Here is a 26,504-nt window from a genome sequence, read left to right as displayed (position 1 = left end):
TTTTGCAAAGATGGTGACAAAGTTAGCTTTAAATAGCTTAAAATGAATGAAAAGGACACATTTTAAATAGTTTATTAGAGTTACCACAAAACAAAGAGATTTACACCTATATAATATCACACTGAAAAGATTTGTTACATAAAAACAGTCAAAATGTGCAACTTAGCTTCTCTGCTGACAACCACAGTGTATTTGAAATTCTTTTCATTAAAAGCATAAAATATGAAATAGATCTGATGTTTAATAAAAGGCACATCCTATAAAAATATGTGTTGTTTAGAGGTTCAACCCTAAAAAAGCAGATTTAAGTTATTAATTGCATTTACATCGCTATAGATTTTAAGGTTTTGTTAAGGTTATTATGGTTTTGAACTTATAGGCATTCATACTGAATGTTCATATTAGGTATTTCAACCTCATTAAAACAAGCAATAGTAATACAATAGTAATAGTTAAACCTACACAGTAAAACCTAGCAGCATTTAGCATTTCATGGATGGGTAAATACCCTATAACAAAGTTTGACTTAATACTAGAAGCTATATTCTAACTTAATTAATGTAACATGTATCTACAATCAAATTAGCTGCGGAAGAAATTCACTATGTATGATGATGCTCGAAAGCGCTTTGAAATGTTCACTTCATAATTAAAAAGCTGTTAATGAGCAAATGCATTCACATTATGTCCTAGTGTGTTACTTATACAGTGTTTAAACTCAAGTGTAACAGTACTATATGTAAATAGTCCTCCAAACTCTGTTTCCTGAAGAACCAAAACTGTGTTGCACCAAAACTGAATGATGCAGACATTGCTATGTGCATACCTCAACGCGCTTCCCTCTAGCACCTGATTAAGATGTTTGAGCGGGGCACATGGACTGCACTGCTGCGGCCACACGTCATAGAGACATTCTCCCCTCGACAATGGCGTTGTAAAGCTCCTCGTCCACTCGCTCATAACGGCCTGCTCGACCATTCAAAAAGTACATCTGGTCAGTTGTGAGACGTGGGTCATATCCCTCCTTCTGCAGCCTGGTCTTTTGGATTTTAAATGTACCTACACATGAATGGTTGGATTTATAATATTTCATTGGTTGGATTTATAATTTGCTGGCAATTTAGAAGAGGGAAATAGTGGGTCATTTACCTGTGGTGTCTACCTGTGGGGAGATTCGCAGGAACACTGGGCGGGCATAAGTAGGAAGCAATCGCTGAATCTTCTGCAAGAAACTGTCGCAGTCAAACTTCCCTGTAGCATCTGCAATGGCAGCCATACCTGCTTTACCTTCCACACCTAGAAAAAATATTATTGACAGCAATAAGACTAAAAAGGAAAGCCCATTATATGGCTCTAGTTCTAAAGGCACTTCAGTTCACCTGGCACTGCTGCACCATACACAGCCACATCAGTTTGATCCAGGACGTTGCTGAGTATGCCCTCCACCTCAGTCGTAGAGACATTTTCCCCTCGCCATCGGAAGGTGTCCCCACTGCGGTCACGGAAGTACATGTAGCCCAGCTCATCCATCACTAGTAAATCTCCTGGAGTAAGTGGAAAGCTAATTAGCTTCAGCTTTCCCCCAGAACAACTGCAAGCTGTAAGGATTGAACATAACTAAATAATTTAGATGAAAAAGTGCCAACCTGATAAATATGCAGAATCATTTTTCCTGAAGACGTTGTGAACAATCTTCTTCTTGGTAGCATCCTGGTTGGCATAGCCATCAAAGCGCCGTAATGGGTCCTTTTGGTTTATACGACCTACCAGAAGCCCTGGTTCCCCTGCAAAGCATGCAGGATTCTAACTGTGTGCTTTCAGTACATAACATATAACAAACAGATTCACAAGCTATATCAGACACATTTATGATAGCAATAAAGCGATTGGTTACCAGGGCTGCAAGGCATGCAGAGACCACGGCTGTCCCGAATAAGTTCCATGGTGTCCTCATTTACCTTCACCAATCGGATGGGGTACACATAGGGTAAAATGCGACTGTTGAATCCACAGGCTCCCACCTCACAGAACAAAATCAGCTAAAGGTAACCCATATCCAATAATATTTTGTGTGCATAGAGACGACTTATTGATTTCCAACCTTGCCATCCATGTTGGCAATGCTGCAGTTGCACTCAGTTGCTCCATAAAACTCCCCAATCTGCCCAACCCTAAATCGCTCTGTGAAGGCTTCCCACACACTAGGGCGCAATCCATTCCCCACTGCCAAGCGAACTTTGTGGTCCTTCTCAGATGGTCGGACCGGCTGAGACAGGAGGTACCGGCAGATTTCCCCAATATACTGTACCACCTTTAAAAAGAAGAAATCATCAAAAATGCTCATTTCAATTACCGATTTGATCAAATTTGGTACTCTTGATTCTGGTGAAGTTGTAGGTCTTACAGTGCAGTTGTACTTAATGCAGTCTTCCCAGAAGCGGCTGGCAGAGAATTTCCTTTTCACTACCACAGTGAGACCATGGATAAGACACTGACCAACTCCAATAATGTTACCTGTCAAGAGCGGAGAGCTTTTATTTAAGTAGCAAAATTCAACAGTTGGTCTAAAGGTGGACTCATTTAATGTTGGAGGTAAGCATCACATGCCTGCCAAGTGATACAGGGGCAGGCAGTCATAGATAACATCATCAGGATGCATGCGAAAGGCAAAGTACCCAAAGGCAGCAATTCTGTAGTAGCTGTTATAAAAAAAGAGGATATAGTTTCAGATGTCAAGTAAACTGTACAGAAACTGTAAAAAATCTTAAGTGCAAGGGATTCTGGTGAGTGGTTGGTCTTTGAAACATACCGACTGTGGACCACAATGGCAGCTTTGGGAAGTCCTGTGGTTCCAGATGTGTAAATATAAAACAGGCGGTCTGGAGAAGATATGGCAACATTGCTACTATTTATATCAAAGTTATAATTCAATTCATGCTGGTTGGTTCTTTATTAACATGGTGATAATCATTAACATTATTGCTTTTGGTCTGGACTGGCTTATTATGGGATTTGATAGTAGTTACTGCTGCTTTTAAGACATATGAGTAAATATTGAACACGTTCAGGCTTGCTGCTGCCATGGTCCTACGTGATCCCATCTATGTGGAAAGATCCAAATACAGATATACTCAGGACATACTTCAAAGATTTGGGACACACATGACCAGTTTCTTTTCACAATGTGGATACCAATCTCCCCTTGATCTCTTAAGGACAAACATGTTTCCTAAAGTGTTTCACTTTGAGAATATTGTTCGTTCGTTCGTCGTCTTCCGCTTATCCAGGACCGGGTCGCGGGGGCAGCAGACTCAGCAGAGACGCCCAGACGTCCCTCTCTCCAGACACCTCCTCCAGCTCCTCCAGGGGGAGCCCAAGGCGTTCCCAGGCCAGCCGAGAGACATAGTCCCTCCAGCGTGTCCTGGGCCGTCCCCTGGGCCTCCTCCCGGTGAGAATATTGTGCTAAGGTTATTATGTAAAATGCAATTCTGCAAAATGCAACAATTTGTCAGTATTTATCATTTACAGAAAACCTTTTGGTGGTATATTCTAATTTCTGAAGCATCAGTGAATCACTCAGCTATAAAGACAGCTGCAGAGTTGCAAACGTTGGAAGCCAGCTTATTAAAGTCCTTTTTATAAGTATGTAGGATCACGCTGTGCACATTATTGCACTGCAAAATCCCTTTTCCTCGCTTGATCGCACCAAACATATCAATCAAAATCTTGGCTGCTCCTGATTTTTGGACCAAATCATCTGTGAAAGTACAAACACTACACTTTTCTCTACTTTCAAAATGGCAGACATCAAAATTGAACTGAAACAATATTTAAATGTCATCAGGCAGAAGTAGGAGATCAACGCTAATCGTACAAACCTTCCTAGTTACACTACGTCTGCCAGGAGGAATGGGCCAAAGTTTCACCAAACTATTGTAAGATGGTGGAAGGACATAAAAAAGGTTCGACCCAAACCACACAGTTTAAAAAAGCATTTCACCAAATACTAAAGAGATGTATGCAAAATTCTGAATGTGAAGAAAGTTGTTCTCTTGTTATTCTGGCATTTAGCAAACAGAAATAATGTTGGTAATCCTAAATGACATAAAAGAGGAAAAGTTAAGTCTGATTTAATGTCAGAATTTGAAAAAGAAAAGGTTATATTAAAAATATGGTTGAAAATGAACTTAACACAAATATATATAATAGCACTTGGCCCTAATAATATCAACATAGTTCAACCTCAACCTAAAATTAAACTTCTGAGCTAAAATTGAAAATAAAGAATAAATGCACTAAATTGCAAACATGTTAAACTGTACTCTATCCTAAAGGCTGTTTGTGATTCAACGAATAAAGACATAACCATAAGTAAAGTCTTACTGGACACTGGCTCCTTGCTGACTCGGTTTCTTAAAGAGTTGGTTAAATGAAGTGTATCTAACAGAATATATATATAAATTTCATTTCATTTACAAAAACATAGGTTTAAAGAATTATGGCCAAATTTGTAAACCTTTATTCTCTTTATGGTTAATTGGTTAACCATAAAGAGTAATATGATTTTAGCACTAAACTGTGGACAGCCCAAAGTGAACATTTCTTACACTAGAGTAAATGTTATACTGTTGGTGTCAGCCTATAATGAACGCCTACTTAACATTCATGGCTTTTCGGGGAACACAAGGTGAGGGTGGACGTCTCGGTGCAGTGGCTAAAAGTGGGTCCAGAGGTTGAGCATCCAGAGCTGCCAGACGTTCTGCGCTGAGGTCTCCTGTACAAAAGCGTACCATGGACTGGCTGATGGATGAATTGATCTCCAACATGGCTGATCATAATGGAAAAGGAACAGACAGGAGGAGACAACAGAGGAAACCAAAGGAGGTGCGTAAACTGTATGAGAACATGCAGTAAATGTACGTTTAACGCTAAAATACCAAATGTATAATTTTTAATACACATTTCAGAGACCTCTTTAACAAAGTTATTACTATTACTATAGCAGCCTTTAATTAATAAATTCTATAATAGGGGACTGAAACTAGTAATAACTAGGAGGAAACCTGTCAGTGAAGATAAAACAGTCCCACATTTAAGATAATTCCCTGCTTTGATGCTTGATATAGGACATTATGACATTATCATTTACAAACATGGAAAGACATCAAGAGATCTAAGCACTTCTCCGGCAGTTTTCCATCATGTCTACTACATGAAATGCAAAGTGAATATTTGTCTAGAAAACCGCAAAAACCAACTTCTTGGCTTTTTAGAAAATATAAAAAACACCACCAAGCAAAATGAAAACCCCTACCATGCCTCCAGCACTGTTCAATCATTTTGAAGGTCCATATAAACCCTGTTGCTAGCTACATACACATACTGCAAAATACTAGGAAAGCAATTCTGAAAAACACTTTCAAAAGCGGCAAACACTGTTTAAGTGTGATGTCGTGTTTTTTAAGGCATACAAAATATATATTTTAAGTTAATAATGATATGACAAACAAATGACCATAAATACCTAATGTATCACTTATGATGCAAAGAAATGATAGAAATCCAGGTAATGTTTTGTAAAAACATGGTATGTTAAAGCATCCACTTATAGGCTCAACAAAAAAATGAACTTTCTGCCAATTAATTATTGTAGTAGGAATTATAGGACTTATATTTAGTTAAAGTCTAAATCAAACTGATTATTGTTTTTCATACAGCTACATTAAAACAAAATTGAAGTTTTGTGAGTGAGAGAAACAGCATGCTGTCTAACTTAGATGCCACAGAGGGAATTTTCAGGAAAATATTTACACACAGCAGGTTCAGACATGCTAGTGCCATCTGAATAGTTTAGGTTTTACATTGTGACGGTACGCATTATTGTATTACGTAATTACACAATTAGGTAATATACTACATCCCCTCAATTACAACTTTTTATTTGCCGTGTGGTTGCTGTTTTGAGAATTTTATATAACGTGACATATAAATATCAAGCGTATCATGTGGTAACCGTTTCTTTATTTCTGTTGACAGCATAGTCATTGCTCTTTGTTGACGGTTAAGGCCTGAAAAAACTGTGTCCAAATTACCTGGTAATAAGTATTGTTTTTAAATCATGTTTTCCAAGAATGCATATTGCAAAAAATCAACTAATTTCATTTAATTAGCTCATTAAAGGTCTAGTTTTAATCATAGTATTTATTTCAGAATTCAACTACAATGTTGATATTAAAGAATAATATAAGCAGACTCCCTTTTTGTTTCAAGGCAGAATATTTTTTGATGCCGTTTTAATACAATATCATTTTCTACATTAGCCAACATCTTAACAACATCTGAATAAAAGGATCATTACAACCAGAGCTGTGCATAATTACTATGATACAGTTTTAGGTTAACAATCCAGTTTCTAAGACAGCATCTCTTCTATACAAATTGCAATGCATACTCTGCAAGAACACAGACATGTGTGGCTCTCCCAGAGATGAAAGAATAAACTGATTGACATGATTCTGTTCTTCCAGCTTGTTCTTGATACATATTCTTATGTGGCGTCTGAGAAATATGAAGTGGGTGTGCTGCAGTAGGAGAGATCTATGAAGACCTCCTAGGAGTTCTGCACGTAAGTTCTTGTGAAGTATGAAATGTCTTTGCCAGCAAAAAAATTGTTCTTGCAGCCTGGAATAAAATAACTAATTACATACTCTGTTCTTGCAGAGTATGTATTGGCCTTAAGTATTGTAGAACATCATGGATTACAAGCAAACTTTCTCATTGTAATATATTGATGTACATAACCCTTTTGCAATTCTGTGTAAGAGTTCAAACATATTTGAGTACAAGAATAAAATGATGCTGTTGGAGTCATCCATTTTGGTCGCTCAGTTGAACATGCGCAACTCAACAGACATCGCAGCTCTGATGTCACCCGGGATTATAAACCCGCAGGAAATAAAGTTTCGTGGCCATTTCCCGCGTGTCTCACGGGATGACGCAACGGAGGCGCATATCTGGAGAGACAAAAGCTTGCAGGCAAACTTTTACTCCACAAGGCAATTCCCGGAAGAGCTTAAAAGCTGGAAATCTGTCTGACACAAGAAGGTCAGAAGATTCATATATCAATCAAAGACCACGCCGACACCCGGCGCAGGTGAAAACCTACAGAGGTTTTTATTTCCAAGGGAATGAGTTTCCTCCTTGTTGATTCAGTCGACTAAACAGTTCTTCATATTTTCCCCTCCTGGAAGGATGAGAAGTTTAACGTTTTTTTTCTTGAGGTGATCACGGACGCGTGATCCCCCATTACTCGTTATTCTTTAGACCTGACCCAACCGGTGAAGAGAAGAAATCAACGTCAAAGTAATTTCGTTCTTTTTATATCAAATTGGATAGGTGCATTTAGAGGTCTGGGCAGGATAAGGCATAGTGAAGGTGATTTTAGAATCACCAGTAGTTAATCTAAGGTATTAACTTGTTGCATGCAATACTGATTGAAGTGTTTTATGCTGAGTGGTGTTTTGATTTGCTGCGCAAGCGCTGCTGAATCGTGCGTGTTCATGTTTTTGTCTGGCTGATCCCAAATCAAACAGGAGTTAGAAGTTGGACATTTAAAAGTTTTTAATTCAAAGCAACTGCGGTCTGGGCCTCGCCAGACCACTCCTTTTTTCCAGTTTTTATTACTGGAGTTTTTCCACTGAGTTCCCACCTCAGAGTTTTATGACCCTTTGTTCGAGATTTGGAGCGATCAGCTGGTTGTGGCTACACCGTTTTATTAGCTGATTGCTGCAATCGAGACATCAGAACACCAGGAGGATTTCTCTTTCCATTTAACCCAAATTGCACATTTTGTCCATAAAACTACTGGTTTAATCTTCATAGACACTAAATGCATATATATGTTTCTTTTATTATCATTGTTAGGTAGTCATTTTTATTCCCTTTGTGTAGAATAGTGCTTGTTAGTTAGGTGATGGTTTTTGGACCAGAATGATGGTATATCAGAATTATATGGCTTCAATAAATTTTCATATATATAATTAAGAGAAGCGTTTGTGTTTATTTTGTGCAAGAGTGATTTATCTGCCAAAACAAGGTCGAAGTTCCCCCACCTTCGGTGAAGTGGTTGAATAAACAGTGACAGTTTGTGGTTTTGGTTAATAATTTATCAATTATTAATGATGAATAGCTAATTGTAATTATTAAAGAGGTTTGAGCCCATAACCACAACACCAGAGGACATCTCTGATTTCTATACGTAAGTGAGGATTTTTGGTTAAGAAATTAATTTTCTTCAAATTATGATTTTAAATGATAATTCTTTATAAATATTAATTAATCAATAATCATAATTCTTACAACGCAAATCAAGTTTATACTATTGGTTTAAATCTATTTTCCGTCTTGTAAAAATGCTTAAATCCAGTTAACTTTTCTGACATACAACTCATTGCTTAAAAATTATGTCAACATACCTATTTCAAGTAATATGCTATATGAGGTCTATTTCTAGAGTAATACAGATGAATTAATTCTTACCATCAGCCAGCTCAGCTCCGAACACTATTGCCTGTGACCCTGATACCCCAATGCAGTGCAGAAGAGGATCACAGCGGAGGCTGAAGTTAATAAGCGCAGCTTCTACCCCAACTTTGGCCAAGCCGAGCCACAGCGCCACATGTAATGGCCTGCTTTCCAAGAAGAGGGCCACCACATCCCCAGACACCCATCCTTGACCTCTCGCCCAGTGAGCTACTGCATTACAGATCTCGTCCAGCTGGGTGAAGGTCCATGTTTCCCCTGTGGCTTCATAGATCAGTGCTGGTTTATTTGGGTGGAGTTTTACTGTCTGGGTGAAAATGGAAGGAATATTGCTTCTACTGCGCATGTAACGCCACAAAGCCAGCTTCACCCTCAGCAGCACATAAAGGCCACTTATAGGGATGGGGGAAAAGAAGAGGAAAGATTTGAATGCAGAAGATGCAGATCCATATCCATACACAACTTTAGTTGGACGCATTTAACTTACTTGAGGTCTCTCTTGGCAGTGCGTGCTGCAATGTAGAAGTATTTCCAGCTTCTGGTGCCCAGATATACCCCTAGGCCTGCTGCCAGACTCCAGGGCCAGGACACCCCAACCAGACGTAGCAGTCCCATAGACCCCAGAGAGGCTGACACACTCGCTGCATTGTGCATTCTTGTCACGAAGAGAAGAAAAAGAAGATGGGACTTACACAATACATCGCCAAAGATAAAGCCTACATGGGTTCCTCTTAAACGGCTAAGGTATTGCAGTACAGACAAGTAAACAAAAGTACACACAGAAAATATTTTCTTACATAATAATTGCCTAAAAAACGACAATGTTTTAAGATAACACTACAGTTACAACAACAAAGTATACAAGTTGTATTTGGCAACAAACACAAGTTGCCGGGCCTGATAAAACAACCCCACGTCGCAAAAACTGTCAAATTTGTATATAACTTACCTATGAGTCAACAATCTGCCGCGACGTCACCTTTCACCCAATAACCCCGGAGCTCGGCTCACTTTATTTGTTACTTTGACGGAAGCCTTTAAACTCCGTCCTCCCACCGTTGAAACCGTTGAATCTTTCGTTTTGGTGGAAAACAGGAGTTTTGAAGTTTTGCAGCAGTTTATCTTTATCAGCGCCGCAGCTGTCAAGGACTGAGGACTTTACTAAGTTCAAGCTGTATCACTAAATATAGGTAAGCGATTATAACAGGCTGGCATCTGCGAGGAAGCTTTAAATAAGAATTCCCAGATATAATAATGACCCCAGAGAAAAGTGTTAGATGTGAATCAAGCTATTTTCTGTACTCCATGTTGGAGAGCGTTGCTGCCATTAAAGCACCGCCCACTAGGGGGTGTGAGCTTTCTGCAGGAGCTCAGTAATTTGTTTAACCCTGAGCCTGTCAAGGATTTCTCCGTTTTGATTGGACAAGATCAATCCAGCCCAATCATCCCAACCAACCAATTTGTAGGGGGCTGCTACTGAATGTAGGACAAATCATCAGAACGCCGGTCCAGACTACTAACTAAATGTTGTGAAATGCAGCTTGAGCTCTCTCCCATCACCTATTGACTCCAAGCTGCGTGGCTCTGGGCATGCAAACTATGCAATGTTAAGCTATGATGAAAAATAACAACAAAATTATACTTTAAAACTTTATATAACTGATACGTGGTTAAAAGCAGATAACTTAAGATGCCAGTCCAAAATGAAAGGGGTCAGGGGGGCCAGGTTCACTGCAGAGTAAAGGTAGGTCTGCGGCTCTCTGAGAAGGAGTTGATGGATGTTGTGCCTTGAGAATAGCGACCACAGCAAAGGCTTGACAGGACCTTCCTTCGAAGTAAGATGTAAACCCAGGGGCCTAAAATCTGATTCCAGGCAGCCATGCATAATGTCAAAAGAGTAAATGGGTCTTTTGTGTTATGGAGATCCCACTTGAACTGCTTGATGAAAATGTGGATCTATGATAGAAGACATGAAAATATTAAGTTTTAACAAGTACATTGCAATCCTCTAAGTGAATCTAATTGCTACTGTAAAACTACTAAAATGTATCTAACCATTTAAATATTTGTAGGAACATAAAAGAACAGAGATGTACACACCAGAAAGGGGCCCCAGCAGACACAAGACACCACAGTAACTGCTGCAAGTTGCACCATCATCTCCACATCCAACGGGCAAAAGAAGGAAGTGGATGATGCTGATGATGCACGACGACCACTGCAGGATGAAGGTGTCGTATTTCCATATCTTGACTTTATTCTTGCATGCAGCAGTGCCAGACCACTCACGATGTTGCACAACAAGGAAAAAAATAGAGCAAAGAGACCCAGCAAATAGCACCACAGACTGAGCGTGAGCAACTGTAATCATAGAATCATGAAAAAATGGCCGGGTGATTGCCACCCAGCGTTCCACTGCCATTGCACAACCAAGCAACAATGAACATAGGCCAAAAAACACCATACTTGCTCCAAAGACATTACAGAAGCCTGCTCCCCGTTTTAAGATTTTATATTTTATATTTAGGTGCACATGCAGTGCAAAAGCACCTAAGATCACATGCCCTAACAGGTCAGCCAAAAGTAAAGCCACTGTAAGTAGGAGAAAATATTTTTTTGATTGGCGGCGGAATCTGCCACGGGACCGAGCCGGGATTCCCAGAGCGGTGAGGTTGGAGATTGCTCCAAATATCATGGTGAAGCAGGACATCTCTAAACCAACAGATGCACGGGAAGTGGTGTTGGTAGTGGACTCATTGGAAGAATAGGATTCCATTGTGGAAAGAGAAATTAAAATTACTGGTGCACTAGGGGTCATCATCTTCAGTTTGATCTACAGAGAAACAAAAAGTGTAATTACAATTATTAAAAAAAAGTCCTTTAATCTTCTAGTTAGTTTTAAATGATTCCAATGCATCAGATTAGCAGACTATTATTTTATTGTACTTTGAACAAACAGGAAAGCTGAACAAATGTAGTGGTTTAACTGTTATTAGTTTTCACAATGTGCTGTTAAACTGAATGTAATTCTTGACATGTCTGTTTTTTTTCTTTCTGGGGACTCACAAAGATCACCATCATCTCTGCTCAACATATTTCATTTAAAATATCAATTTTCTTCAGTTGAATTTTTTTTTTTTCATTTCTAAATTTTCAAAGGAATTTACTCACATTTCTTATGCCCTTTATTTTACGTATTGATATTAATAAAATTTAAACAAAGAGGGACTCCGAATGAGCAGTTTCCCCCCCTCTTTAAATGACTTCTACTTTCATCCCACTTTATTTTCTCTCAGGAAGAAACAAATCAATGCTTTTGGCGTCACAGAGTATCACTTTTTGAGCTTTATCTTTGTCATCTTGGACTTATTTAAGTCCAAGATGCAGCTTTACGTATAATACAATTTAAAGAAAATTCATGGAGACACAATGTGCTCACTGATATAACATTTTCTTTAGAAATAGTTTCCAAAAACAGCAAACACCAAATTCTTCTTTCCAAAGTCAAGGTTGTAATTTTGCATGCAGTACAATATAATAAATAAAACATTACAACACGTCTCAAGCAAAATAAGGAATGCTCTGTTATAGTTTGGAAAAATCTTCATATCAATTGTGTTACTTAGACATTTACATAACAAAGACGTTTTAATTTCTGCAGAGTTTCTGGTGTCATCTGTTCAAAATGAAATGGCAGCATTCCCAGTATTACTTCTAGAGACATGCAGAAACCTGTTCTTTCCTCATATTTTTTGCTTCATGACTATATTAACTATTATCTATGGAACCAGGAATGCAGAAAGTATATTATTATAGCATAAATTACTAGTGAAAAATGCATAAGTTCTGAATAAAACTTACCCAGAGGTGGCGATGGATTAATGCTGGGGTGTGATGGTGGAAACAGATGAATATGCTTCTTATCAGCAACGTTGCCTTGTGTGCTAAGTGAGTTATCCCTATTTCCTTCTCATTTTCTCCTGGTCCCCTCCCTTTTTCTCTGAAACAGTTTCTCTTTCTGTCTGTTCCTGCTTTCACCCTCACTCAATCTGGGAAGAACTATTTTATCACCACCTTCTGGACCTGCATTTTCCACTCTCCTTCTCTGCTGAATGTGTTCCTTCCATCTATTGATCTTTTCTGATGATCCTATGGAGCAGAGAGGATCTAAGCCCGCTCCCAGTTGCTTTTGTATTGATTAACTGCTCGCTAAATGGTTGAACACCCATATTCAGAGGCATAAATTGTTTACATACTTTTCCTCAATTACAAAATGGTATCTTTTTTCTTTCCTGAAAACATCTGGTATCTCATAAATAATCAAATTTCTTACAGTGCAATGCAAAAATGTGGCCCTAGGGGTTCATGGATGATAAAAAATATAGATAGAAAAAGCGTTCAACTCCGACCTTAATTACAAATGAGATTTCTAAATGTAGTTACTCTTTATGGTTTAATTGCTCCTTGAAATGAGCAGTCCCTTTCTAAGCCTTCCAGTTTTTTTAGGACCATCATGACGCTGATCTCAAATAAACAGGAAGGAATAGGGGAACGTCTCCCATTTCCTCTGTATCTTCTCAACCACGCAGTAAGAAATGCTTTTGACCCAATTAGCAATATTAGAATTAAATTAATTTTTGTGAACCTAAAAAAGACATTTAAAAATACAGCTTTGAAGAATTCATATAAGGAAAGAGATGTAAACAAGAAATAAACAGCATCAATGTAAAATATGAGAGGTGCGTTAAAAAAATTTTACAGCGGTGCTACCATTCCAGAGGACCATAATAACTGACCTTATCTAAGATCAGTTTTGAAACAAATAGAATGCAAATTCGCAGAATAAACAGCTCATTTAAATGTACTCAGATGCAAAAAATGCGTTAGTTTTGCGGCCACACACTAATGCAGGCTAAATTTCCCAGCAACTTACGGGCAAACATTCAAACTATAAATCGGTCTAAACTGTCCTGTGTTTTGGATTTCATTTTTATTTCCCAGACTCAAAGACTTTGGAAAAAGAGCTTGTAACAGACTTATATTTTAAAAAAAGTACCTGAGTGACGCAACCTACATAATTAGATGTGCCTAATTTATCAGGTTACATATGTATAAATTAGATTTAAAAGAACACATAAGTTCAGTATATTTAAAAAATGTTTTTGTATGTACATTTCCAAAATAAATTACACAATTTATCAAGTGACAAAAATGTAAAAAAAAAAAAAAGGTATTGACATGAAATTAAAGCGCATCATGGACAGTATGAGTTGTTAGGACAAGCCACATTAAAAGCTGTGAAGTCCACATTTTTTGTTTACAGAAAACTGGGATTGTATCCAGAATTATTGCTCAGTTACTTTAGATGTGAGACTCTCCTGTGTCCTGGGTACTTCTGGATGCCTGTGGATGAAAATGCAAAGAGTGAGAGAGAGTTAACAACACTATGCATTTATGAAAGTGTTTCTTCATCTTTCAGAAAAATACACTATACTATACATCACAACTTCTTTAATAGCTCAATGATTTCAAATCATAAACTGTTGAGGTGTGGTCTGAGGATGTTTAAAGCTTTGCACAAAGATAAAAACTTGATAATTTACTTAATTTAATATCCAGATTTATAGTGAAAATCTGAAGATACAAGTAAAGCAAGACATTTGCACACACTGAATAAAAGTACACATAGCATTGTTTTACTGCATGAAATTAAATCACACTCAAACATTACTGTTTTAGGTCTGTTACAATTGCCAAAGTTGTTATTGCTAAATGCCAGAATATTGGGGGATGAAAGTTCAGATGATGATGTGATGGCTTTATAAACTCCTGATTATGATGAATCTGGTTAATTTATAGCATAGCATGACTGCTCTCATGGTTACTACATGCAACAGCGGAAACTGTGTAAGTTATACAATGTGCAAGGTAATGACAGATTTCGCTGTCATAGTGAAGATGCAACCATAGCTTTTTCAGATGTGTGTGTCAGGGTGTTTATCTATTTAAAACAACCTGAGAATTATTACTCTTACTTGTTTGGGTGCGCTAACAGAAAAAGTAAGGAGAAGGAACTCCTGAAGAATGTATAACAGAAAGATTTAAATTTATTTTGCACAAGCATTTAATGTCTCTCTTTGTCTTTGTCAAACTCACTGTTGTGTGTCTCCCATTCTGGACTCTGATTAGGGGACACACATGATTAAAATGGGTTAAGATTTTCACTCTCCATTGTTTTATCTAGTCCCATTGTCTGAAGTACTGTCCCAAAGGCATAACTCCTACACAAGACTCAGACTCAGACTGCTTTGGATTAAAAAAATGCAACAAATTGAGAACATTACAGCCTAACCGAAGAAAACTAAATAAAGAAGTCTGATCTGATCTGTCTTCTCAGCATTGCAGCAATTTCCCATTCGTTAGATCAAAAAAGTAGAAAATACTAAGAATGTTTTGGTGATCACATAAATTTAACCTAAAGAGTTGCTTTCGCATCCATTTATGTAACTTAATTTCCATATCTGTGTTTAGGTGGAAGATGTGGAGTTAGGCTAAATAACACTTTTTAAAACCTTTCCATTATTTACAGCAGTCCAGCTGTACATCTGCTTACAGGAAACAAATCCTCGGAGAAAAAAATTAACCGCGATAAAAAAGTAACAATGATAGGCCTCAGGGTCACAAAAGAATAGTATGAGTAATTTTAAGAGAATAGTCATTGTTTATTGTTTTATAAATGTGGACATTACTGCTGCTAGACACATTTTAAATATGGGTCAATACAACCAACTTAACAAGATGGTCAGCAGCAGTTCAACCTGTCTGAGCTTGTTGATAAGCAGAATGCATGGAAATAAAGTTTTGTTAATTTGTCCTAGCTTGTTTTGTCTGGATGTGATCAGATGAAAAATAACTGACAAAAGTAAGATGATTTAAATTGGGGAGACAGGAAGAAAAGAAGCGATTGAGTGGGTTAAAAGACAAATTGCCGGAGATGCAATATCATCTAACAACAGATGATACAACAACTAGTTTATATATGATTGCGTCTAAAATGCAAACAAACATCTACAAAATGTGACAAGTCACATTACAGTAAGATTTTGGTATGTTGCTGTCTCATTTTTCTCTGTTTATACAATGCAGCTTACCTGCAGTGTCATTCTCTGTCGCTCTATCTGCTGAGGAGAGAGTGTGTCCCTGAGGATGTAAATGTGTCTTGTACACCCAGAGGGATAATCACATGCAGCATACTGTTTACTGACGTATTATTGAGTTATTTTAACTTTTATTCTTTGAAAAGGTAAGGATGACAATAACAACACTGGGTGGATATGTTGCTGCAGGCATTTTTTATGTACAGTTTCCCTTTACTCCTGTGTAAAAATACAGAGAAATCCTAATTAAAAATACCATCAAGATTTAAAAAATTCTATTGATCTAACTATCTTGTTCAGTTAACATTATTTGACCAGCATCAACAGCTCTTCCCACATCTTTCATTTTCATTTTGCCAGCATCACAAGTTCTCACTGTTGCTATAAATAGATGGCTTTATGAACCTTTATGTAAAATTGTGCAAGCTCAAAGGTAACGGTCACTCTCAGGGTGAACTCACTGCCCACAGTTCACGGTATAGAGTACAACAATATTTTACACTTTAAAAACAATGATGTGGACTTTGTACTTTGTAAGTCTAGGAAAATGGAGATGACAGATAGCAGGCCCACAGCGATGTGTGGTGAACTAAACAGCAGGTCAACAAAAACCCGCTGACATTAGCACAGCACAATATAAGCACATTTCATTAATAGGCGTAACTTAAACAGCAGACATTCAATAAGTATAAGTGACCTAATAAACCTGTGTTTTAGGTGTCTGAGAAAGTTGCAAAGTGGTAGAAGTGAGTACTAGAACCACTGTGCTATTAAAAACAAGACACCCAGGAAACGTAAAACCACATTTAGTCTCTGTGCATGTGCTGAATGTTATAGTTTTTATAAACAAGCTCTATAGTGAAGATTATTGGAGAAAATCAGTTATGAGTCTTTGTTTCGAGCGGAAGCTATATAACACACAAAGAAATGAGCTGTTCTATAAAAGTGGCTTTGAATAGAACCATGCATCATACTTTATCACCAGATGACAGCAGTTCGCACTTTTATTAAAACAGTGTTGTACTGAGCAAAACAAAAAAAGAGATTTCAACTGTTTGAGGAACATACTGTTAGAGGAGCATATACTTACTATAAGCCTTACCAGGCTAAACTGGCTCTCATTTCAATATCCTGTTCTAAAATAAAGAACAGGATAAAGAACAAAGATAAAATAAAGAAAAAAATAAAGAAGAATAAATCTTTTCTCATACCATGTAACATATTTTACTTGTAAAAACTTGTGGTGAGATCTACCTTTGTTTTTCTTCTAATCCAAGAACTGAATAAGCTAAATATGGTAACATTTATTCTATTATTTTATGTGGGCTGAATCTTGCAGCCCACATAAATAGCTATACCCTTAAATCCTTGCTGCATCAAAAATCATGAATTTACATTGTAATGAACCAACAGAGAATAGAGAATACCAACATCTGTATTACAAAATTGTTAAAAGTAATAAATTTATGTTGAGCAAACAACTCCAGGCAATTGAAGTTGGAAGGCCTTCCCATCATCACCCTCTTCTCAGCTCTTTTCACAGCTTCTCTGTTAGTTTCAAGTTGGGACTCGACTGTTATGCACCAAATTATCGGTGTTACTTCCAGTCAGAGGCTACATGGTGGGGCAGTTGGTAGCACTGTTGCCTTTCAGCAAGAATCTTTGTATAGAAAGGTTTCCATATTTGCAGGGTGCTGTTCTTTGGGTTAGAAAGAAAACAAAGAACCTGGGTTTGAATCCTGGCTTGGTAGTGTGCATCTTGCAGCTTCCTCTCACAGTCCAAAAACACAACACTGTGTCTTTGCTTTGTCCTGTGATAGACTGCCAACATGTCCAGGGAGATGCACACCAGCTCCCATGTGGCTCTGCAAGGACAAGTGGGTTTAGACAATGGATGGATGGACTTTCAGTCACAGTCAACATGAAGGTAAAATTAAGATTACTTTAAATCTGAATAAGCCCAGGTTATAAACATTTTAGCAACAACTTTGATGAAGTACTTTCTACCTTTGTGCAGCCTTTCGCATCGTATGAATAGACCAGAAAACTAATTTGTGACAAGAATAAAAACAGGAAAATACGTCACATATGAAACTAACTAAATTTATCTTATTTCTGCAGAACTTAAAATGTGTTTTACCAACATGTTTCATCTTCCTGGAAGTAATATCGGAATCAGCTTTATTCTCCAGGTTTGTGCACAGAAACAAGGAATTTAACTTACACTTTGCTTTCAATGAAGAAATTCGAAATAATAATAATATAATAAATATATAAAAAGGCAAGTAAATATAAAAACTTTATTTTGTAAATATGTATATATACAGTGTTTTTACAGAGATGTTCATGGTTGAATCGTTGCAAATATAGAACTTCCAGCCTGATCTTGACAGGCCTCCAGGACCTATCCTGTTATCTCACAACTCTCTTCCCGAACAAACCAGATAGTGTGCACAGAGTTTTGGTGTTTTGTGCTAGCCCTGGCTGTTTTCTTTTTATAGTTTCTTTCAGAAATCTCAAACAATGAGGAGGGACATCAATGGAGCCTTTCTGTCTCAACAATTTCCTGTCAAATCCAAAACAAAAAGGTCAGAGCAGCGTCTGGTCTGACTGCTGTGTATAACTAAACTCAGTTATTACATTACATTTCCTGCTATAAGGCGGTTCGGTGTACATCCCCAGAGATGGTGATTATTATGTCTGCTTAGAAAACAATGGTAATTTCTTATTCTCTTAGTACTTATTTCTCAGCAATAATATTAACCTCTGTTTGAAAGAACCTTTGAAAATATGTTTTTAATTTGTAACTGCTGGATTGTTGGAAAGTGCTTGCAATTCACACCACATGTGAAGATTTCTCTGTAAAGGAGTTGGCTTTTGGTTAACCAAAGTGCTGTTTCTTTAGTTTACAAGCCACAAAGGCACATTGCTGACATAGCTCTTTGAGCTCAGTGACTTTGTGTTTAAGAAGCTTTTTGAATTTGAAAGGAGAGAGATTAACAAAAGCAAAGCAGTCTATTGCTGGAACTCACATTTCTCTGCCTTGACGAACAACTGGTTTTGGAGAAGACGCAGGAGAACAGCTCTGACATGTTTTCTGTGGGTTTCCAGATCTTAAGAATAAATCAGTATGTCATCAAGATAACCAAATACGAATTGACCCACCATGTCTCTTAGAACGTCATTGACCAATGACTGAAAAACTGCAGGAGCATTAGTAAGTCCAAATGGCATGACCTTGTATTCATAATGGCCCGTAGGCGTGTTGAAAGCCGTTTTCCACTCATCTCCTTCTCTGATTCGGACCAGATGATATGCATTCCTTAGATCCAGCTTAGAAAATATCTTGGCTCCCTGGATCTGATCAAAAGCTGTGTTCTTGAGTGGTAAGGGATATCTATTTTTAACTGTTATCTCATTAAGGCCTCAATCAATGCATGGTCTCAATGAACCATCCTTCTTCCCAACAAAAAAGAAACCAGCACCTGCAGGAGAGGAAGAGGGTTGAATGTGCCCTGCCTTTAATGCCTCATCAACATAATTCTTCATGGCCCTGTGCTCTGGACCAGACAATGAATAGGTTCTGCCTTTAGGGGGTGATGTGCCAGGAAGCAAATCAATAGCACAATCATAAGGTCTTTGGGGTGGCAGAGCTGTGGCATTGATTTTATTAAAAACCTCCTTTAAATCATGGTATTCTTGCGGTACCTTGGATGAATCCGGATAGGTCTCCTCAACCTCATTCTCCACACTGACCTCCGTAGCAGTGAACAAAAGACAGTCAGCGGAACATGACTCAGACCAACCCAGAACTTCTTTTTTCTTCCAGTCGATGTGAGGGTTGTGTTTCTGCAACCAGGAGGCCCCTAGGACTACAGGAAGTTCAGGTGAATTAATGATCATGAAAGTTACTTTTTCTTGATGATTACCTCCAACAGTTAAGGTAATCTCCTCCGTCCTGAGATGTGAATTGTTCATGCTGTGACCATCCAAAGCTAGCACGTTTCTTGTGTCAGCTGATGGAATAAGATTTATGTCGTTCTTTTTTGCAAATGTTTCGTCCATGAATTCAGTATCTGCTCCTAAATCAATAAACACGGCCCCCTGGAGAGACAAAAAAGAGGTTTGAAAATGGGCAGGAAACAAGAAGGAGCAGGCAGATAGTTTACTTCAACTCAGTAGAGACCTCCCTTCCTCTGCTGAGCCTGACCTTTTAGTGGACACCTGAGTGCTAAATGTCCCTTCTCTCCACAATAAAAACAGAGCTTGAATCTTCTCCGATTATCTTTCTCCTCAGGGGTAATCTTGGTTCTGCCCAATTGCATGGGCTCACAATTAACATTTTCCTCAGTGAGAAGTGACCGACTCCTTCTCTCATACCGGAACTTGGAATGACCGGGTCAAAAACTCGAATGAGTTCCTTGGAAAAGGTTTCATAAAGATTACAAGATGCAGACCTGTTATGCCATTCAGCAGTTCCCCACTGTTTTGCCTTTCCTGCCAGCAGAGATATAACAAATGCCACCTTGGAACGTTCAGTGGGAAAGGATGACGGCTGAAGCTAAAAATGAATTTCACACTGAGTTAGAAAAGCTCGACATTGGTCTAAGTCTCCCCTGAACATCTCAGGCGGAGAGAGGCGTGGCTCCCTTACCTCTGCTGTTGTCCGTGTTACTTGGGCGTGGGTTCTTTGTGACGGTGGCGGCTCGGATACAAGATTGCCAGAATGTAATGTGGAAATTATTTCCTCCATGCCGGAACCCAACCAGGAAAGGGTCTCACCAACGTGGGTACGCCACTGATGTGCTGGCGATGGGTCCATTTTTGGCCAGATTTTTCTGCTATGAATCAGAAAAAAGGCGGACCCAAGATTCAGCCAGATACAGTACTGAAAGTTTAAAAGGTTTATTCAGCCACAGGAAAACGTCACACAGGTAATACTCCTCACAGCTTCCAGGAATCACTGAGGCAGAAAGAGGGATTAGTGACTTGTAGTCTCTCCAGATTTTGCAGGGATCAGAAAAGCCACTAACCTGCTTTTGTCTTGAGTGGGACTTGAAACCCAAAGGGGAAACAAGGTCGACAACCAAAATCCAAATAGTCCGACAGGGAGCAGGGAGAGGCATAAATCCAAAAGGCAAGGCAAGGTCAAGAACAATGATCAGACAGGAAGGAACGCTGGATATCTACTCACACGATGGCTTTCAAAAATCTGGCACCGTCTGCTTGTCAGAGTCAGTATATATCAGGGAAGACACAGGTGCTTGGCATTCCACAGATTGCACTACACTGCAGCAGCCACCAGGTGCATCTAATCTGCTGATTGCAGCCAGGGAGACAGGGTAGAGCAGACGTGCCAGAATCATAACATAGATAGAGATATGCGTTTTGCAAAATAGTGTCTTTTGAGTATCATCTGTGCACATTATGTTTCTGGTATTTAATTAATACCATGCCCAATGCATGGTATTAGAGTGAAACAGGGAAAAGTTTGCACAGAGCTTGAGCTATAAATAAGATCCATAAAGCAGAAGTTTTTCGCCTGACCGTGGCAGTGGACATTTGAAACTTGTTGTGCTTTTACTCAACCAGCAGGATGCACTGCAGTCCTATCATCACCAGCCTAAATGTCAGGAAAAAGGAAAACTATCAAGCTGAAAAGCATCATTATCCTGGCTCTGAGATTAATATTTGTGTATGTGGGAAAATTAATACAATTTTTTACATAAATGAATATCTATACTCAAATTAGCGGCTGGAGAAATGGCTGGAGATTATTTGGTTTCTTAATACTTAATTGAAGCCAGCTTCTAATTAGCTTTCCATTATCACCCAACTTAGAAACAATTCCTGATTTCTAAAACTTTTCAGCTAGAATATAAGCTGGCCCCTAGAAATAAATTTTAAGATACAGCATAAAGAAAGATCGTAAATTGTGTCATCTTGCTACAGCCTCACTCATTGTGACCTCTTTGTAATTGTCATCTGACTCAACATTAATTTAGCTAAGAGCACAACCTCTGAATTAATGTTCATTCATTCCTTTCTCTCACTGTGTCACTCTCATTACATGGTGTGCGGGTTCTGGGTATATTAGCTTTTTACTGGCCAAATAGAAGTTCATCATGTTTAACCTAAGGCAAGTTTTCTTCACTTTAATTTTGAAGACTGTGCCATCAGAGTAAAATATCCCAGTGTGTTCTGTACAGAATGGAGATGTGCTTTGAGTTTTGGGACTCTGAATGGTACCCACGTGGTTATTGTAAGGGAATAATTCCTGTGCTTGTGTCCACATTGCAGGGGGGTGGCAGCTTTGATTGTGACCTTGCTGCGATGTTGCCAGTATAAATGAATCGTTCAAAAGCGATGCCCTGCACAGAAAGTGTACCTGGGAACAAAGCCTGGCAGATTTTACTGGACTGTAATTGAGCAAGAAAGTCTGTCCCGGATCTCGAGTGTTGGCACACCTGCATGGCGTAGACTGGCATTTCTAACATCCAAACTCATATGAGTGGTGCTGAAGAGTATTGACCATTTAGAATTTGTGGGCAAGCAGCACTCGCCCCCACACCCTCATGATCTCAGATTTTCTAAATACCTGTCTGCCAGCAGCTCTCCTTCTGTCACCTTTTTCCCATGTACTTTCTCATTTTCCACTTTCTTTTGCATTATTGAACTCTTTCTTTCAAGGGGATCAGTTCCCCTCATCACAGTTGTAGGCCATCAAGTTTGCTTCACCGCTCCTTCACCCAAGGCTGCAGCAGCCACCATGTTTCCTCATGACATTGAGGAAATCACTCACAAGTCCCTCACTTACATCTCAATGGCTCCAATGCTTGTTCCTTCTCAATTTTTTTTTTCCTCAGAGCTTGCCCTCCTAACCCTGACTTAAAAATTTTCCCTCTTGCCTTTACAATCTGTATTTCTCTTATTCTGCAATGTTCTCCACTCTATTCCCCTCCATCCCTACTCTTTCTGCCCTCGCCCTCCCTCTGTTTTTCTGTAATGTCACGGCCCACTGCTGGGTGTCACTGGAATTGAAGGAGGAAAAAAATGGAGGGAGAGAAGGGGCCTGGTAAGAGTGCAGAGATGTCTTGGTATGTGAGATGGGAAGAAAGATAGACAGGCAGACTGACAGAGTGACAGACATTATGCCTACAAGTGTGTTTCATGTAAAATGCTCTGTTCAAAAGAAATGTATTACACAGTAGGAGCTCCACTATTTGAAATAAAGCCATGCAGCTTGATGTTTGTCACACCTTTAATGGTGTGTTATTACAGTTTACTTAGACACTCTTTCCGCATATATAGTAAATGTATTTTTCACCTACCTAAAGCCATGTTCATTGTCTGGTACTGTGGAAGCTTAAAGCTTTGTTTGATTAAATTAAAAGTGTTATTATTGTGTTTACCATTACAAGATGAATTCTGTGAAGAATTGTTCACTCTTAGTAAACATGCAAAGCTTTCTGGAAATAGATTACATTAGGGAAAAGTTCTTGGCATGAGGAATAATTGATGGACTTGAGAATCAATGTTGTGGATGCCAGACGTTTTATGTAAATCAGTATGATGATTTCAATTGGTCAAGAGGACCCCAATACACACCAATGCTTTGTATCTGTATAAAAAACCGCCCTTTAAGGACTGAAGGTTAGGGAGACTTCTGAAATTTTTGATGATGTTTTGTGCGCTTTGAATGAATAAAAGTTCCCCCCCGTGAAGACTGCCTGAGAGAGATTTCTCTGAGTTCTGTGTTAATTATTTTAGCTCAGTGATAAGACCGCCCTCTTCAACAGTACTGCAGTATATCAAGATCTCTTGTGATTTACATTTTTTCAAACAAGGAATGTCTCTATCAAGATTTTTGTCCTTAATTCATCCAAGTCACGTAAGAAAAAGCATTACTGATTCCAAGTCCCAGTCTGATACGTCATCAGAAAAAATGGCATGCACATATGTCAAAACTTTGTAGCTTTTAAGTGCAGTAAAACAACACTACATTTCATCAGTATTACAGGATCTACATCAGTGTTTTTTCCACATCTTTGGCCCTCCACTGACAATGTCTTCAGGTAAATGCAGCTGTCAACAAAGTTGACATTATCCTGCACAGTAGTTGCGGCTAGTAAAGCTACCAAAGGAGAAATGCACTGGATTGCAGCTCTGCAACCTACAATATCTTGAAAATATAGACAGATGTTGCTTCTTCATGCTTGCCCTTAAAACCGACTACCTCTTTCTTTGTCTTTCGTGAACATGTCTTGTGCCTCTACACCTGGTATCTAGTAATGTCTGCCTCTCTTGTTTTGTTTCGAAGGAAGGGAAACTAACAGCGTTCATTAAATTCTTCAATTACATGATAGCTTTTCTTTGCAGGTGATTGGCAGCATGGTGTGCCCATTAAAATAAAAGTTCCACCCCTGTCTGCATCGACTCTTCAGAGCTGGGCAGGACCGGCTGAAAATTTGGGTATCCTTGAAGGGACTTGGATCGCAGCTCACATGGCAACAACAGAAAGGAAACAGCAACAGTGTCTCCATGTCAGTTTACCCCTTGCTAATTCATACCACCGGTTTATGCTTTTGTTTCTATTAACATTTTGTACCTGTAAGTAAATTATTTTGTAAACATCTCACTTTAACATGATTTTACTTTGTGTTTTAACAGAGTATCTTCATGAACTGGAGATACATGGTCATACAAATGCTTATATCTAATTTATAGTGCAATTGTTTACTAGTATTTTGACAAGATTTCCACTTTTTGTGGTACTGATGATGGATTATGACCCCTGATGTGGAAAAATAGAATTAAGTGAGGTCTTGCTGGTAGATATAATTGTCTTAGTTTCATATAACCACTGCTGCTTACTGTAGAGTACAAGTAAAATGTAGAAGATTACATGAAAGTATTGTGTCCTGGTGAATATGAATTGACACATGGTCAGTGTGAGATGTTCAATAGTAGACCATGCACGAAAAAAAGTGGGGTAACCAAAACTTCAAAATATTGTGAAAAATGGCAAAATGACCAGAATCTACAGCAGCCAGTACAGTTTCTCTGTTAACGTGAATGTCTTTATCACTATTATCAATGTCAAGTGTGGTGATACAGGTCAGTAAATCCGATAAAGTAAATCCAAGTGGCAAAACATATTGATATTCATGCAGGTTAAATGTATAATACTTGAAATAAAGCAGCCTAACAATTATTGCATTCAAGCAGTTATTTGTGAAAAGCAATGTTGATTGCTTTTATGAATTTTGAGCAACTCTTATAATTGTTACCTAATCCTGTAAACATTTCTGTATGACTGAACTGCATTACAGCAAGTAAAAGCACCTTAGGGTTTAAAATTAGTTTCATATGTCATCATTCTTAATCACTGAGATCAGTCAATAGAACTTGTCCAATCCACAGCAAAGTCAAAAACACAAATAGGGAACTAAATCACCCATTCAGTGGCAAACACATTTCTCACTGACAGCAACAAACATCTCACACCCTGCGTCACACAATCATGCACGCCCACGTTTGCTAAACAAAGACTTAGGAATTGGGGTTTAAAGGTGTTTAGGCACAGAGGATCTGGACCATGAATTTGGGTGCAAATTCTGTTTGAGTAAGAGACAGATGTGTGCTCAGCCACCAAGACAGTAAATTCAGTGGGAAGTGCTTTTGGAAAGCCCTCTGCAGCTATTCAAACAGATTAGCAGAAATAAACAGCCAAACAAAGCACACCAAAACTCTCACAGTGGAAGATCGCCAGCTGACCAGTGGCAACAATTGATTTATACTTGATGGACTGCGTCACAGGAGAAGGCTAAGAGGTCTGCACAAAAATAACTTGGCCATTGTGTGGATGTGTGTGTTTCTATCTTTGGGATTAGAGTTGAGAAAGGTCTCTGGCATGAGTAGGTGGTAAAATGGCCCGACTCCTGTGATACGTGATGATCTAAACAGGAAGTGGGAAGTGGCTGATCCGGCCCATGTTATTAGTCGAGCTCCGGTAGACCATGTAATAGCCTTACAGCGCAACAGGGAGTCGCTGTTCCAAGAGCCAGGTCTGCCCAGTATGACATCCCGATATGGAAGGTATTCATAACAGCATTACAGCAAAAAGTTCTTGGACGGTTGTGTACAAGCGTTTGTGTGTAGGTTAGTGTGTGTGACACGCTCCAAGGAGTGTTTGCATAAGTGCTGATTCTGCTCTTCCCAACCCTTCAACTCTGCATTTTTTTACACAGTGCCCCTCTTCTGTGCCCTCATCTCCTCTGTTCTCTTCATCAACACACAGCTTGCCTCCTCAACCTTTCCCTCAATTCGTCACACTTACCTTTTTCATTACCCCTTCTGCCCCTACCTACCCTGCCAAAATATAAATGAAAGAATAGAAGTTGTGACTTGTTAACAGCATGAAGTAGAGGGAATCAAGGAAAAGCCTGCAAAAAAAGTTTGAACTTGATATCTATGAAACATCTAGGAGGCTTGATAATGCTGAACATAATGAGGAATGTGCTGTGTGAATTAAGTGCAGTATAAGTTACTGGAGTCAAATGATAAAAGAGTTTAAGTTGTTATATAAGATGAAACAAAACACATTCAATTCTACAGTGTAACTTTAAGTGAAAATTTTTCACTGGTAACTGTAAAGAACGACGTGAGTAGATTGTGTTTGTGAGTCATACCAGGTCTTACGTGGGCCTTAAAATACTGTTATTTTATTTCTTCTAAATGAGGAAGAGAAGAATACTTTTAAAGATTGCATTGAAAAATAACTGGCTGCACACACGTAAAACCTAC

General features: G+C 38.6%; 1 protein-coding gene, 1 long non-coding RNA gene and 1 pseudogene across 2 annotated transcripts; 1 reads left to right on the top strand and 2 right to left on the bottom strand.

Moving 5' to 3' along the window:
- Positions 1-56: 56 nt before the first annotated feature.
- On the bottom strand, positions 57-9,973 carry LOC124864774 (long-chain fatty acid transport protein 1-like). The gene is made up of 13 exons (XM_047359678.1): positions 9,491-9,973; positions 9,029-9,196; positions 8,539-8,933; positions 4,661-4,828; positions 2,810-2,879; positions 2,608-2,699; positions 2,405-2,514; positions 2,102-2,311; positions 1,895-2,021; positions 1,647-1,784; positions 1,380-1,544; positions 1,150-1,296; positions 57-1,059 (listed from the first exon to the last, which is right to left on the bottom strand). The coding sequence occupies exons 2-13, from the start codon at positions 9,193-9,195 to the stop codon at positions 902-904; spliced, it is 1,947 nt and encodes a 648-aa protein (XP_047215634.1). The 5' UTR covers position 9,196; positions 9,491-9,973; the 3' UTR covers positions 57-901.
- LOC124864775 lies at positions 9,212-24,917 on the top strand. The gene is made up of 6 exons (XR_007037359.1): positions 9,212-9,285; positions 10,614-10,772; positions 17,519-17,625; positions 17,820-17,890; positions 18,200-18,286; positions 24,078-24,917. It is a non-coding gene; the product is annotated as an uncharacterized LOC124864775 (long non-coding RNA).
- Positions 10,270-12,731, bottom strand: LOC124864773 (annotated as a pseudogene).
- Positions 24,918-26,504: the final 1,587 nt, after the last annotated feature.

This window comes from Girardinichthys multiradiatus, chromosome Y, assembly GCF_021462225.1.
Source record: "Girardinichthys multiradiatus isolate DD_20200921_A chromosome Y, DD_fGirMul_XY1, whole genome shotgun sequence".
NCBI classification, from domain to species: domain Eukaryota; kingdom Metazoa; phylum Chordata; class Actinopteri; order Cyprinodontiformes; family Goodeidae; genus Girardinichthys; species Girardinichthys multiradiatus.
The sequence above is the reverse complement of the archived record's forward strand: the minus strand, read 5'-3'. Positions and strand labels throughout refer to the sequence as shown.

Excerpts from the sequence above, each read along its gene's own strand:
- LOC124864774 (XM_047359678.1), bottom strand. The coding sequence starts at position 9,195 with ATGCACAATGCAGCGAGTGTGTCAGCCTCTCTGGGGTCTATGGGACTG. Across the intron at positions 4,829-8,538 it reads CGGAGCTGAGCTGGCTGATG|CCATGTTGGAGATCAATTCA; the intron begins GTAAGAATTAAT and ends CATTATGATCAG. Across the intron at positions 2,312-2,404 it reads GCATTAAGTACAACTGCACT|GTGGTACAGTATATTGGGGA; the intron begins GTAAGACCTACA and ends TTCTTTTTAAAG.